We start from the raw sequence: 15,484 nt of genomic DNA on the forward strand, positions 1-15,484 counted from the left end.
ACTTGTTCTCTTTCTGGAATATCCCAGCATGGGCATCCTATCCACACACTGCCTCCCCAGTGAGGACCCTATGTCTTCTGCAGAGTCAGGAAAATTAAACAGGGAGCTCAGAGGTTGGCCAGCCTGACTCAGCCAACAGGAGAGAGACCGGTTCCCTCTGCCCACTCCCAAAATATGTGTGTGTGCTTTGAAAGATGCCCCATAGGAACCAAATCCCTCATTTTCTGATGTTTGGTTTAACTTGTGTAGCCTCTAAGCCATGATGGACTAATCTGGTATTACTTGATGTCTTCAGGAATGCTGGTCTTGAACTTGCTCCTACTTGAATAGTGTTGGAGAGATTGTAGTATATAGACTTCATTTCTTAAAGATTTATGACATTTGTTCACATGTTAATGTCCCTGGGAAAACTGCCAGCAAGGAAATCAATGTAGCAACTTCATTTATAATAGGGTTTCTCAAACCTTTTAAATTATGGAATCCTCCTTTTTAATTTTGTTGCATCCACTAACCCCAAAGTACTAGTGTCATTTGGAACCACTGCGAGATAATGTGTGTTGTCATAATATAATACAATAGGCACTGGGATGTAAGAAATTTTGATAGGACTGTTTTGATGGTAGAGTGTTCATAGGTAAGGGGATTGAATGATACTTTGAGATAGTGTAAAGGTGTTTGTTAAGCAATTTAGTAGTAATATCAAAACATCTTCGTGAACATACAAACAGAGCCACATAAAATTAATGTCATTGCAATTTTCTATATCCTCTCTCTGAGCTATTTACTGTGCTTAGAACTGGGAATGCAATGATATTAAGATTCAATCCATGAACTCCAGGAACACATAGATTACCAGGTGAGGGCAGAAAGGGATACTAAACTACAATTGACTCCAATGCAATATAATGCAATGCCCTGACCCTTACATCTGGAAAAAATATTTTAGCAGCATGAACATAGCAATGAGGTGCCTATGATTCTGGAGGGCACATTCTCAAAAGAATGCTCAGAGGAAGTGATGCTTCTGTAAGGCTGGGATGGATGAAGAGTAATGTGCTAGGTACACTGGGGACTGTGAGTTTTGGGCTATTTTAGGCAGAGGGAGAGCACTGGCAAAGGCAAGGAAAATGGAAAGTGTACAGCATTTTGAGAAATAGCAATTGGGGACATGGTGGGAGATGAGATCAGAGGGTATTATGGCCAGATTGTGAAGTGCTACTGAATGCTGGCTGAAACAGTATGGATTTCTATTTTGAGGCAGTTGAAGAAGGGGGAGGGCTCTAAATGGTTTTAAGCAGGAAACAGCCATTGCACACTTGGTACAGTGGTTGGATTGGGGATGTGCACAGAGTGTGGTGGGGACTGAAAGCAGTGAGACTATGAATGAGGGACTGAAAGCAGTGAGACTATGTATGAGGGCCTGAGCCAGAAAGTGTCCATGACGATAGAGAGGCATGACCATTTTTCAGGATATTTTGAAGGTAGGATGAAAGAACTTGGGGCTTTCCTCCATTTGCTCCTCCAAACTCACTCTCAGCTTATTCTTCTCTTGCCTTGTGCTCAGGAGGCTGACTTTGATGGATGGACTCGATGGGCTCTTGCAGTTGGCTTCTCACTGGATTTAGCCAATGGCAGCACCAGCAGGAGGTTTGGTAAGAAGTGGCTGGGTGCAGTTGGGACATTTATTTTCCTGGCTCTTTTGCAGCAGAGTCACCATGAGCTGTGTGTATCCCTTGACTAAAGGCCACAGCTCCATGGAATTCCCTCTCCATGTTTTTGTAACTTCACCCTCACCTTGACCCAGACACTAGCCACAGGGTACTGCAGATCTCTTGTTGCTTTTCTGGAACTTTCCCTCAATTTTGTGCATAGTCCCCTTTTAAATCTCCCCAAGCTTGAGCATGCCACCTGTTTCTTGCTGGGATCCTCTTTGATATTAGTCTCCTTGTTTGGTGAGAGGGAAAGGAGTTGAACCTAAGGTACAGATCAATTAATTATTCATTGACATATCTAACTCATCTTTCTGACTAGACTGCCCTGGGGTGTGTGTGTGTGTGTGTGTGTGTGTGTGTGTGCTTGAGCATGTGTGTTGACAACTGGGTGGTTGATGCCTATTGGGCAGAGTAAGATACACTAAGGGAAACATGGTTCTACTCAGCTGCAATGAGTGGGCCTTAAAAGGCAGAATGATTTCTCATTTTAGCTTATCTTGGTGATCACTGTCCCTGAGCTGCTGTCTGCATAATTGAAAGTATGACCTGTTTAGGTGAGACAGAGTGAGGCTTTCCAGGAAACAACGCTGTGAGACCATGGCAGCCAACGAAGCAGGAGGCAATGAGATGTCTATCAGCAGAAGGTAGAGTCCATTACTCAGGACTGTCCATGCAATGGCAGAGGATAAAAACTATGCGTCAGAAGGTCCCTTCTAGTCTGTGAGTTTATAATTGTTTAAACAAGCCTTTGAAACTATAGGACACAATTCAAGGGCCCGGTGATGTGGGTAGTTTGTTCATAGCTTTTAAATATAAGTGACAATGATAGTGCCAGACCAGAGAGTATCTAGGAAGTACCTACATGGAGGTCTTTACTCTGCTACAAGCCAGAAATTTATTTCAGGAAATGTATTAGTAACAAGATAAGATTATCCAAATATATCCTCTGAGATAACATAGATGGATGGAAACTTGTGGATAAGAGAGTTCTATTTCAAATTCATCCTCAGCATCTCCATTCACATGACTGTCCTTTCTCTTATGTCTCAGCAACCAAAGCTATCTCTTCATTTTGTAGGGGAACACAATGAGGTCGTGACATAGGAAATAGGGAGGACTTCTAAATACCATCAGGTTCAGAGATGGCAAACACATGACCCTTCTGTTACAACTCCTCCTCCAACACTGAAGGTGGGCAAATGAGTTCATCATGATACTTTTCCCAGCTGAGTCTGTTTGTAGTCTCAGAAACCTTCCCAGCATAATATCTTAGGCAGCCCCTAACCATGTATCTGAGTGGCATGTAGGCTGGGTTAATGGCTGCCATCTTTGATTTAGTCCAAACTGTTAGATGAATAAACTTAAAATTCCAGGGAGAATTTTGAAGACATGGGTTGGAATAGATTTGCAGTTCATGGTCCTCTCAATTATTTCCATGGCTGTATCTGTATATTGTGACCCTGTCCCCTAATGATAGATGACTAAGCCAGGGTTGGACTCCTAACATGTGACAGACTTCTCTAGGATTGTTCAAAAGGAGACTCAGGGAAGAGAACTATTTCTCCCTGGTGGTAAAAGTCACAAAGAGCTTGGGGAGTCATGATTATCACAACCCCTATCATGACAAGATGGGGAGTACAGAAAGAAAGTGGTTGTACAGTAGAAGAGAATGAAGCCATCACGGAATGACAGAGAGGAAAAACAGAATCCTAATATTATCCAACTCCCTCAACCTTCCTCATTCCTGTGGCTGAGCTGATCTCTTGCCCTTCCCATGATGTCATTCCAATACAGTTGCCATTAAGCTAACTTGAATTGGGCCTCTGTCCCCTGAATCCCAAACCATCCTGATTCATACAGAGCAGAAAGGGCTTCCATGCAGGAAGTGAGGGAGGAGCCATGGAATGATGAATGGGTGGATGGATGGGGTCTTGAGGTCAGAAGTCTATGTTCAAATTCTAATTCATCCCTTTACCATCTGTGCTTCCTAAGGCCTTAGAATGTCAGCTTCGTCATCTGTGAAATGGGAGATAAAAATAGCTTCAACATCAGAAGATGGCTGTAAGGATCACTTACAGGAAGCTGAGCGGGAGGCCTCTGCCCAAAATGCTACTTATCACTATCTCCAGTTTGGGGTCAGGCTTCAAACCCAGGTATCCTAACCCCCAGCCCAGTATACATGCCCAAAATCATACTTTCATGTATCTCTCTCTTTAATCTAAAGATCTGCAGACCTGTCTCAACAACAGAAGTCCCCTTTTAAAAGTGTTTAACTTCTAATGCAGATATAACAACTCATTTCTCAGTTTCACTGTATCTGCAAAGCTTTCTATAATTCAACATCAAATATTTATTATTACATTTATTAAAGTTTTAATAATTTAGCATTTCCTGCATGTAAGATAGAAGCTTAGCTAACTGGTACCCCTTTATCCAGCCTGGGTCACTTCAATATTTATATTCCAAAGTCTCCATTTGAGTTTCATTTAGCAGAGGCTGTGTCTTGAGCCCTCTATCTGAGCTGACAGTTGGTGCATGCTACAGTCTCCCCAGTGGCGAAGACTTACAGAAATTTGGTGCTGAAAATGTTTGAAGAGATTTACTGAGCTTGGGCAGAAACTCTTCCTAATAGACTTCACATTTATTATGATTGCTAAACTAAAATGGGGAAAAATATATATGTCTCCAGGTTCACTGGCTGAATGACAGGTAGTGGGGCTGGAAAGAGTGGAGGGCATAGAGTAGGTCCACCTGGGAGGAAGTGTGGAGGCCTTTTATAGTAATGTTTCTCAGAGGGGCCTCATTTTCTTTAAAAAAAAAAAAAAAAAAGGAGGGATGTGGAGGTACCAGGAAAATGCTAATGGCCATATTCTATGAACCTAGCTGTGAGTTACCCACACTCTTTCCCCTTCCCCATTTGATATTTCACCTTCTACTTGCATAAAGAACACACACACTTAATAGACCAAATGCTCAACAAAGACCGAGATATAAAGTCCAATGAACCTATTCCTCCATCTTACAGAGAATGCCCCTTCTTCAACAACAGCCAACATTTACTGAGCACTCACAAAACATCCTGAGTTGAAATGCTGATTCGGCCACATACTACCCATGCAACATTGCATGAATGACTTAACATCTTTGTGCCTCAGTTTCCTCATCTGTAAATAACAATAACTACATCATTGAGTTGTTGTGAGGAGTCAGAATGAAAACATGTAGAGCATTTAAGACATTGACACCAAGTAAGTGATCAATAAATGTTAGTCATTAGTATTGATGACTACAGGGCTAAAAGTTTAAAAGTGTTATCTCATTCCATTCTCAAAAAAACATTCAAAGATAGAGTGTTAGTTATCATTCAGATGGGAAACTGAGGCTCAGAAAGTTTACCTTACCCAAGGTCAGCTAGTCAGTGGTGGAGCTGGGATTTGAGACTAAGCAGTTTGGCTCCAGTGTCCATGCTATTCACTTTGCCCAATACCTCTTCTGTGTTTCAAGCAGGTAAGTGGGTTCCCTATTGAAGTTCTGTTGCCCTTTGGGAAAGGAACATTTGTGTGAGTAATAGGTGAGAAAAGGAAAAGCTTAGAGGAAGCATGATGGACTTGAGATTCTACCTGAAGAAGCCACCCTTCTATCAACATCCCTACTGAAAAGGAAAGCACACTTCTAGGTTGCCTACAATGTGTGCACACATATGCACACATAACATGCATGCACTCATTAATGAAAGCTTGTAGACAGCTGCAAGGGCAAGAAGTCAGTTTTTCTCACCTCCAGCAGGAGAGAGATATCTTGAATATTAAATGATGTAAGACCGGTATCAAGGACCTTCCCCCCAGACTCTGCTGCCGGGATCCTTCACAAGCCAAGTGCCCCCATGCAATGCATCGAGTGACTGGCCCCGACTCCAGCCTACTCCACATGTCCTGCTGCCCTGACCCTCCCTTCTGCCATCAATGCTCCTGCTATCAATGCACAATGTGATCCAGAGAAAGGAGGCACACATCCCTTCTTTATACCACTCTGAACCATGAACTACATCTTTTAATTATGGACACACTGCATCATATGGTTGCTTCCTTAACTGTACTACAATTCTACAATTCCTACTGCTTCTAAAACTTCTCATTCATTGAATATCAGTTACATGTAATATACTGTACTAGTAACCCTATACACATTATGTCATCCTAATAACCACCATATAAGAAAAACACACTAATCTCCAACTTCCTGGTTCTGACATTGAGGCTCGAAGAGGTGAACAAACTTGGCTCAAGTTAATTCTACACTCTTTCCTACTCCTTCTTCTCTTTTTGGTTTTTCTACTTCTAGAGACTAGCACAATGTTCACTACACAGGGAAGTACCTGGTGTGCATTTGTTGAGGATTGCACCTGGAGATGTATGGCCCATGTTTCCAGAATGCACTGTATCTGACTAGGGGTGCTGCCTAGTCCCAAGTCAGATTCCAGTATCTGGAGCAGTCACACAGGAACATCTGTTGGGGACCCTGGAGCAGTGAATGAATATACTACCCTAAAGTGCCCCAAGAGTCATTGCTGACTCTGCTAGCCCAGGTGGTTAACAGCTGAAAAAAGAGATAGAAGAGGAGAGAAAAGAGCATGCATGTTCTGTCTGCTGTCCTTCTCTCCCTTCTTCCACTGCCATGCATCCCTTGGCACTACACTGCAGCCAAACTGAAATGGAAGTTCCTCCTGGCTGGGCATGGTGGCTCACACCTGGAATCCCAGCACTTTGGAAGGCTGAGGTGGGCAGATCACTTGAGGTCAGGACTTCGAAACCAGCCTGGCCAACATGGTGAAACCCCATCTCTACTAAAAGTACAACAATTAGCCAGGCGTGGTGGTATGTGCCTGTAATCTCAGCTACTGTGGAGGGTGAGGCAGGAGAATAGCTTGAGCTTGGGAGGTGGAGGTTGCAGTGAGCTGAGATGGCACCACTGCACTCCAGCCTGGGTGACAGAGTGAGACTCTGTCTCAAAAAAAAAAAAAAAATTCCTCCTTAGGCATGCCACACTTTGCCAGTTCAAGGCCCTGTGCCTTGCCCATAAAGAAAACATCTCTGGGTTTTTCTCATCCAACATCTATTTGCTACCTGTCCTGCTTTTTCACTGGGGAACGATCCTACCTGTGATCTCAATCCAAGTGGTTAAGGTGCCCCTCATTCAACCCTGGTTTCAAGGGTAAGTTGGTGACCCAGGTCTGCCTAATTAGAGCACTTTGTCTCTTGAGAGATTGATGTGGGATATTGGCAAAGATCCCAAAATAGGCCAAAGAGAGGCACCATGGCTTAGAGATGAGGAACATGGACTCAAGAGTCAGACTCTCAGGATTCCAAACCTGGTTCTATTACTTACTGGCTGTGTGATCTCGGGCAAGGTACATAATCCTCATTGTGCCTCAGTTTCCTCCTGCATTAAATGGAGCTAATAATGAGTGAAGACTAAATGAACTTATTTCAGTAAAGCACTTGGAACAATGCCACCTAAGGATGAGTGATGATTGCCATTCCTCAGTGCCAGGACTTCTGCATAAACCATTGGGAAAGGGGGCATCTCATTACTCTGACAATGCTTAATTGTGGTTGTAAGCCTGGAGAGGTCAGTGAGAGTGTGCCTGAAAAAGAAAAACAGAAAAACAGAGTACACCAGAGAAACACAGAGATGAGGAACGAAAAGAAACAGGAATAGTGAGTCCCAACATTTGGGAGCATATAAACTTTACTATGCCAAAAGCCATTGGCACTCTGGAGTTTTCAAGCCCTGATATCTTTTGTTTTCTACTTAAGACTAAGTAGGTGATCCATTCCTTGTTTTGCTACCGAGTGCATTTGTACTCAAACTTTAGTGAGCATTAGAATCACCTGAGGACTTCTTAAACCAGAATTCTGGGCACACCTCCAAAATACCTAATTTAGTAGGCGTATTATTACTTAGTTTCTGTGGCTGCTGCAACAAATCACCACAAACTGGGGCGGCTTCAAACAACCAGAAATGTGAAATCAGTATCCCTGGGCCAAAATCAAGGTGTCAGCAAGGTGGTCCTCCCTCTGGAGCCTCTGGGGAACAATCTTTTCTTTGCCTCTTTCAGCTTCTGGCGGCAGCTGGCATTCTGTAGCTTGTGGTTTCCTCACTCCAGTCTCTAATTCCATCTTCAAATTGCCTCTCCACTGTGCATGTCAAATCTCACTGTGCTTCTTTCTTATAAGGGCACTCATTATGATGTTTCAGACCTGTCCAGATAATTCAGAATAATCAACCTTTGACAAAATGCGGCATAACATCTGCAAAGACCCCTTTTCCAAATAACATAATATTTATAGGTTCTAGGAGTTTAAGATCTGATACCTTTGGGGATCATTATCAGTCTACACTAGATATGAGAATTTACATATCTAATAAGTTTCTAGGTCATGCTAATGCTACTGGTCCAGGGAATACATGTTGAAAACCAGTGAGCTAGTGACTTCCTGCTAACACTTCAAAATTTGGCATAGAAGTTTTGAGTCCTTTCTTTTAACCTCCAGGTGGGTTTGACCACCTCTGACTTTGTGTCTTTTCTCTGCCTTGAACTTTCCCTCTATTCTTCTTCAACTGTCACAAAGTATGACATTTTTTGTTTGCAATTTTGACTCATTTAAAGCACTGAAATCTTTGTCTTATTTTTATATCTCTATTACTTAGTTTAAAATATGGTAGGTGTTCAGTAAATTCTCAGTACTTGGAATTGAAAGGCCAAAAGAACAAGGAGACATTCCTAATTCTATTCAGAACTAACTCAATGTGAAAACTATCACCAAGTGAGCCATGCCAGCTTGCACTCTGATATCCCATTATTCTTTCAACGTTGTTCAGGAATTAACAGTATTTCACCATTTCATTTTCATTGATTTGAGATCACAGAAAAATGACTGAGGGGCTCCAAAAGCTGAGCTTTGTGGGTGATTATTATTCCAACTATAATAGCTATTCTCACATTTCTCTTATAAGAAGAATCTGCTCCAGGTGAAATTGTGAAGAAGGCCCAGTATGCATTAATAAGTGTTGTTTGCCACGCTTCTCCCTCCACAAGCATCTTTTATTCCATCTCTCAAGTCGGTCTCTTGTTTCATGCTCCTTGCTATACCACGAAACTCCTGAAAGCAGAGTTGGCTGTATTCATCTCTGTATTCCTATGGTATCCGGCACAGTATCTGGTACACAGGAGGGATCCAGCTAAGATTTTTCAGAATTAAAATATATCTGTATGCAATTCAGCTAGAGATTTGCTCTTCCACCTTGGTAGCTGGCATCATTAGTGTCTCAAATGCTAAAAATCTCATTCCGAGCAGCTTCCTGCTAGGACAGGCTGGAGAATGGGAGCTGTCCAGGTGAGAGTTTTATTTTGCCCTTCAGCCTCTCACACTTGAAAGCCTTCCCCCTCACCTTAGATTGCACAAAGCCAAAGCTTAGCCACAGTTCTTGAAAAATTGGCAATGTTCTCTCTCTTGAAAATATTTGCCTAATTCCCTCAGTCAGATACGTCTTCTTTCTTTTCCAATCCTTTCCAGTCCCCTAGGGCACTCTACGTTTACCACACATGTGACTCTTCATTCATTCTGTAACCACGTCCATGTACATAAAGCCACAGACCTAGCATACTGAACTGGAATTCATAGACTCATTTAAGTCTTCCCCAAAGCCCATGACAAAGTGGTTAATATGAATCTTCAATACTGAGCAACTATTGATTTTCAGTTGCACCATAGGTTGTCTTTAGCCTTTCAGCGAAAACATGAGAAAATAATGAAAAGATAAAGAGAACAAAAGCCACTGTGTTACAATAATGAGCATGATAACTAATGCTTCTAGAGAGTTCACCATGTAGCAAACTCACTGCTTTACATGTAATATGTCACTTAATCTTCATCACTCCATATATGAGATGAGATTTTTATTTCCATTATTCTCAAGGGGAAAACACAGCTCCAGAAAAACTCCTGCAGCAAGCAAATGATGGGGCTAAGATTTGCACTCAGCCAATTAGCTTGAGGTCCATAGCCTATGCCCTCAGACAATAAACTTTATGTTTAATCAAAATATAGAATACATAGAGAAAAGTGTGAAGCTCAATGAATTTTCACAGAGTTAAAACGCTCATGTAACCACTACCCATAACAATAAATCAAACATTATCAGCATCACATAAGCCCATTCGGAGTTCCCCATGTCACCACCCTCTCCATCACCCAGAAGTAATCTCTATCCTTTCTTCTAACATCATAAATTATTTTTCTACTCATTAATGAAACTAGTTTTTTTGTTTTTATATAAACATATAATATTATTTTGTGTCTGGTTTCCAAAATTCTATATCATATTTGTTAGATTCATCCAAGGTGCTATGTATGGTTACTGTGTTCTTTCATATTCATTGTTAATGGCATTCCATTGTGTTATTATTCCATAATTTATTTATCTAATTTTTCACTGATGGGTATTTGTATTTTTTTTCTAGCTTTCTAGCAGTACAAATGAGTGCTTCTATTCGTATTTTTGTAAGTCCTATTTGTGGTACACATTTACATATTTCTGTTATACATATCCTTATGGGCGAAACTGATGAGCTATAGAAGATATATACCTCCAACTTTAGCACATACCACTCCACAGGTTTACATAGTGGACATACTTATTTATATTCTCACTATAAAACTATGAAAGCCACAGTTGTTCCATATCCTTCCTAACATTTGTTATCATTAGTTGTTTTAAATTTAGCTGCCTTGGTAAGTCACAGCCTGTACATTTAACTACTAAGTTGTTCTGCCTACTGTAGTGTGAGATCTCATACTTGACCAAGAATTTATCACAGATTAAAAATCAAAGAATCAACTTGCAGTGCACGTTCAAGTTTTCCTTTCCAATCCTACTGTAATGCTTACCTTCCATTTCCCTTTGATTCTGCTTTTCCACGTAGTCTTTCCTCTAATCTCTTTGTTGTGATTACAGGGCAGTATTATTGGCTATCTATAATTATGATCTATTATTTATTAAATTTCCAACATACCATCTGACTGGAACTTATTAATTCTCTAAATGCCCATGATATGCTTGCCTGGGCAATGTCATGTCAAACAAGGTTTATTAGTGCAGCTTGGAAAACTCAATCTACATAGTGCAGATTCTCTCAAATGGTGATGATTGCAATCTTTTATCCCCTATTGCAGATCAGGGATTGAAATGTGGCTTCATCTCTTACTAGTGAAGGCATTACCTCTATGCCTCAGGTTTGTTTATTTATTTTTGAATCTGAAAACTGAGCATCACCTCATGGAGCTGACGTAAGAATGTAATAATATTAGTGAAGTATTTGGCACTTAGAAAATGATCAATGGATATGAACTATTATTATTATTATTGTTACCCTCTGTGAGGAAGGCACTGTTATTATCCCCATTTTGCAGACAAATAAATGAAAACGTAGAGAATTAAACTTGGCTGCCATGATCACACAGTTCACACTTGGTAGAGATGGAATTCTAAAGCAGCCCTATCCAGCTCCAGAATATGTGTTACCATTAGCCAGTCTGAGAGAGCTGCATCATCTGAATCTTCATCGAAATCATGGATGCAATGTCAACAGGACAGAACTATGAGGAAAGCTAGTCAAGACTTTCTTTTCAGCTGATTTCAAACAAGGTAACTGTGTCTCTTTGAGAATAGTCTTTTAAACCAGATGGTCCTTGCTTTATCTTTAAAATATATAATGCAGAGAGAACTTAGCACATGCTTTACTAAAATCTCATATACTTCAATTCTATCAAAAATGAAAACAATGGTAAATATCGATGAATCAGTATGTGAATGTGTGTGTGAAGCTATTTTAGTTCCTAGTAATAACTATTTCATATCCTAAGTGCCATCTCTTTATAAATCTATTCGTTTTAAAACATCCTCTTTTGGGAAATGCTAATAGCCTAAAAAAGCATGATAAGTTCATCCCTCCCAATGAAAGCTGACAAGGTGAGGGTAAAAACATCTTAAAGTAAGAGAGTTGGGTTCTAGGAGCTTTCTGTCAAGATGCCATAGAAATACTGATAGCATTGTGATTTAGAATGACCGAAAGGCAACTATGGAGCTGTTGAAAAACAGTCACTGGTAGTTAGGGGGGCCATGATTTAATTCTAGTTCATGAGCCAATAAGCTGTGTACAAATCAGTTTTAGAAGTAAAACTACTCTATTCTTGGTAACATCAGAATTTCTAGAATGCTTCCCCTCATCAAATTGGGAGAAATAAACCCTCCACTAGAAAGCTCCAGAACAGTGCTAAGATCAGATCTAAGACCACAGACTTAATTAACTCAATAAACATTTAATAGATGTCCAATATGTACTAGGAGCTGGGGATTAAAAAGCTAAATAAGTTATTTTCCTTGACCTTGAGAAGTGCACCATAATGGGGCAGAATGATATGTAAGCATCTAATTAGTACGCAGTAAAGTAAGTCTATAATGAAGTTAGCTACAAGCTGCAGGATAATGTAAAGTGAAATGTAGTCTCCATGCTTTTATAAGTTAAGAACAAAAGATTTAGCATGGACATTTTTTTTTTTTTTTCTGCGATGGAGTCTCACTCTGTTCCCCAGGCTGGAGTGCAGTGGCTCGATCTCAGCTCACTGCAACTTCCGCCTCCTGGGTTGAAGAGATTCTCCAGCCTCATCCTCCCAAGTAGCTGGGATTATAGGCACACACCATCACATCAGGCTAATTTTTGTATTTTTAGTAGAGACCAGATTTCACCATGTTGGCCAGGCTGGTCTCGAACTCCTGACCTCAGGTGATCCATCTGCCTTGGTCTCCCAAAGTGCTGGGATTACAGGCATGAGCCACTGCGCCTGGCCTTTAGCCTGGACATTTAAAATTCATAAATTAGCCCAAAGTACATCCCATGGACTACAACAGAAAGCATCCCATTTTCTAAACTTTTGCCTTTGTGACTCTCCAACATACTGTTAAGTAAAGATAAGATCATTAATAATCCCATGATGAGCTAGATAATGCATCAGCCTCTCTTATATGTAATATAAACCAAAAAGGAAAGCAATAGTGTTGAAACGTAAGGCATTGAGACACAGTAATGGAGGTCACATCTAAGAGTTTAGGAGCATGGCATATTTGACAGTGTTCTTCACATCAACTAAAGAGCAAGAACACTCCTTAGGGGTTCCTGTGGTTCTCCAACAGGCGGACTTCCAAGGTTTTAAGAAGTACCTATGCAGAGTACTGGAGACGATTCCCTACCTGACATCTGCAGGGTCTTCCGTGACGAGCACATCGGTCTTGCAGCTGGCCAGGGGGTTGATGGACAGCTCCACAGGCGGAACCACAAAGCTTTTGCTGACAGGAAGCCAGAGGCCTTGGCCCAAGCTGAAAGTAGACCTGCAATGTAAGAGTTTCCATTGGGGAACTCCCTGGGAAGCAGAGAGCAAACAGAAAAAAGGGGCCCCTGTTCCCATCCCTTCTAGGGCAATTTCCTACTTCTCCACCCATATCCCCTGCATTATTTAAAGAACAATGTTGGCCAACTTTCTCCAGACCTGGATGATCATTTCTCAAATCTGTTAAACATTTAGCTCATGAATTGCTTTGTGTTGCTAAGTTCCTTTTCCTGATTCACTAGTGGACTCGGTGAGGATAGGGACCATTGCCGCTCTGATTTTCCAGCAGTCCTGACATACAGCAGGAGTTCCATAAGCAACTGCTATGTCAGCAGGGACAGTCTGGCACAAAGGTTAAGAGCACAGACTTTGAATCAGTTTGAACTAAAATTTGATTCCCAGTTCTGCCACTTAATTTGCTGTATGTCTTTATCTACACGTGCATTGAAGTTTTACACAAGATTTTGTGGAGGTGGTGGGAAGAGGTTCTATGGTTACAGAGTATTTTTAAACCACTGGACTTAATAATCAGTAATGTCTCCTCCAGTTCAAGTATCTGAGTCTATAAGTCTAGCTGCCAGACAAATGGAAATTAGATTCCCATAGCAACCTGGGCCATGATGGTACATTAGTGCCAGGGAGAGTCCTTTTGTACTCAGTGCAGCTCAGAAGTGCACAGGCTCAATAGTCTAAGGATCCATGACAACATCTTCCTAACAGTCCTTTCTCCATTTCCCAGAATTATGCCCCAACAAGAAAGCCAACTCACCTGAGAATCTTTTCAGGGGCTTGCTCCCCTGTCACCAGATCATAGCCCCTCTCAAGTGTCGTGTAGGGCCAAGGTCTATGGGAAGAAGGAGAGGGGAGAGGAGATGACATTAGTCAGAGGCAGGTAGAATTCACATGTGGACACTGCTCTAGAGTAGCTTTACAAACAACCAAACCCTGCAGAAATAATTATTGGGCAAGACTATTTATATTATAAAAGAATGTCTCCAATTTACAGGATTCAGCACTTTCATAAAGTGTGCATGTCCGTTCAGGAGTCTGTTTAAAAATGTTCTTCTTTCCTTTGGCAGTCCACTTAAGAAAGTGTTCATTGATTACTTTGTTTGGGCAAGTGACTTAAATGTCAGCCTTTGCTCTCTAGAATATTCACCAATCATGTACCTTTAATACTAAAATGTGATTCCATGGGAAAGTAGGATTCACTTCCCATTGGGTTTTGCAGGAACACTACTGTTGCAGAGAAAGAGTCCTCTTTGTGGAGATGCTTGGGGCTTCTGGTAACAGAACAGAGGAGGTAAAAGTGGGTCCTGAACTGTCCCGGACCTGATGCCCTTTGCTACTCACCCTTCACTCTGTCCCCAGTCACTGCGCACACACAAGTGTCTGTGAACAGGGTCAGGGGCATAGCCTTCATGACAGCTGCACTCTCCTGTAAGTGAAAAGAAAACAGATTATTGTTAAGTAGAGTCTCCCCAAATAGGCTTTTCTCTGGTTTGCTTGTTTTCCTAAGACATAAAGTGAGCTGCTTAGTTTTAAAAAAGGCACATGGAAAGAGGGTAATCTTGTCCATCAACCACTGTGGTTAACAGAGTTTATTCCTTTGTTCATTCACTCATTTATTCCTTCAACAAATCCTGGCCACACTCTGACAGGTGCTCAGCTCAGCACTGGAGATACAGAGGTCAAAGTCGCAACCCAGCTGCTAAAGGAGCTCACAACTCAAGACAGGGAAACAGGAAGTGATCAGGTGGCTACAAATGGAGGTCTTCTTTTCAAATATTAAAATTATGATAAAGTGCATGTACTCTAGAGGTATAATCAGAAAACTGAATTATCTCCATCTGAATGAATAGGTCTTCACCATCCATAAATCCCAAATTAAATGCCACTATCTCCAAGAAACCTTTGATTTCCCCTTTCAGAAAAACCTGTCTGTAGTCTCCTGGTTTTATTTTGTGTTGTTTTTCATTTTAAAATTATTTTTCCCCTCCTCCCCTTCCCTCTACTGCCATCTCTTCTCTTGTCCTCTTTTCTCCTCTCCCTCTTTCTTGCCATTCTTTTTCATTTCTTTCCCTTCCATCCATTCATTCATGAATCAATCCATCCATCCATCCATCCATTATTTTTTTTTCTGGCCATGCCTTACACTTGGTTGCATGAGTGCTTGCTAGCATTACACACTGCCTTAAGTACATTCTCTCATTGGCCAAGTTCATTTCAAGTGGCCAGCATATGTCCAATTTCCTAGCATATCTTCAGAGACCAGAATCCTAGAAGTGATTTCAGAATCTCTCTGTCCTACTCCTAGCTGTTGTC

At 41.2% G+C, this 15,484-nt stretch overlaps 1 protein-coding gene across 2 annotated transcripts in view; it reads right to left on the minus strand.

Moving 5' to 3' along the window:
• The window catches only part of ASTN2 (astrotactin 2), a 997,527-nt gene that overhangs the window by 545,750 nt on the left and 436,293 nt on the right, over positions 1-15,484 (minus strand). For both annotated transcript variants that reach the window (XM_054520535.2, XM_054520536.2), the window contains exons 8-10: positions 14,513-14,597; positions 13,929-14,003; positions 13,023-13,160 (exon numbers count right to left, since the gene is read on the minus strand). In XM_054520535.2, the coding sequence (XP_054376510.2) occupies positions 13,023-13,160; positions 13,929-14,003; positions 14,513-14,597 (298 nt within the window). The remainder of the gene's footprint in view (positions 1-13,022; positions 13,161-13,928; positions 14,004-14,512; positions 14,598-15,484) is intronic.

Source organism: Pongo abelii, chromosome 13, assembly GCF_028885655.2.
Source record: "Pongo abelii isolate AG06213 chromosome 13, NHGRI_mPonAbe1-v2.0_pri, whole genome shotgun sequence".
Taxonomy (NCBI): domain Eukaryota; kingdom Metazoa; phylum Chordata; class Mammalia; order Primates; family Hominidae; genus Pongo; species Pongo abelii.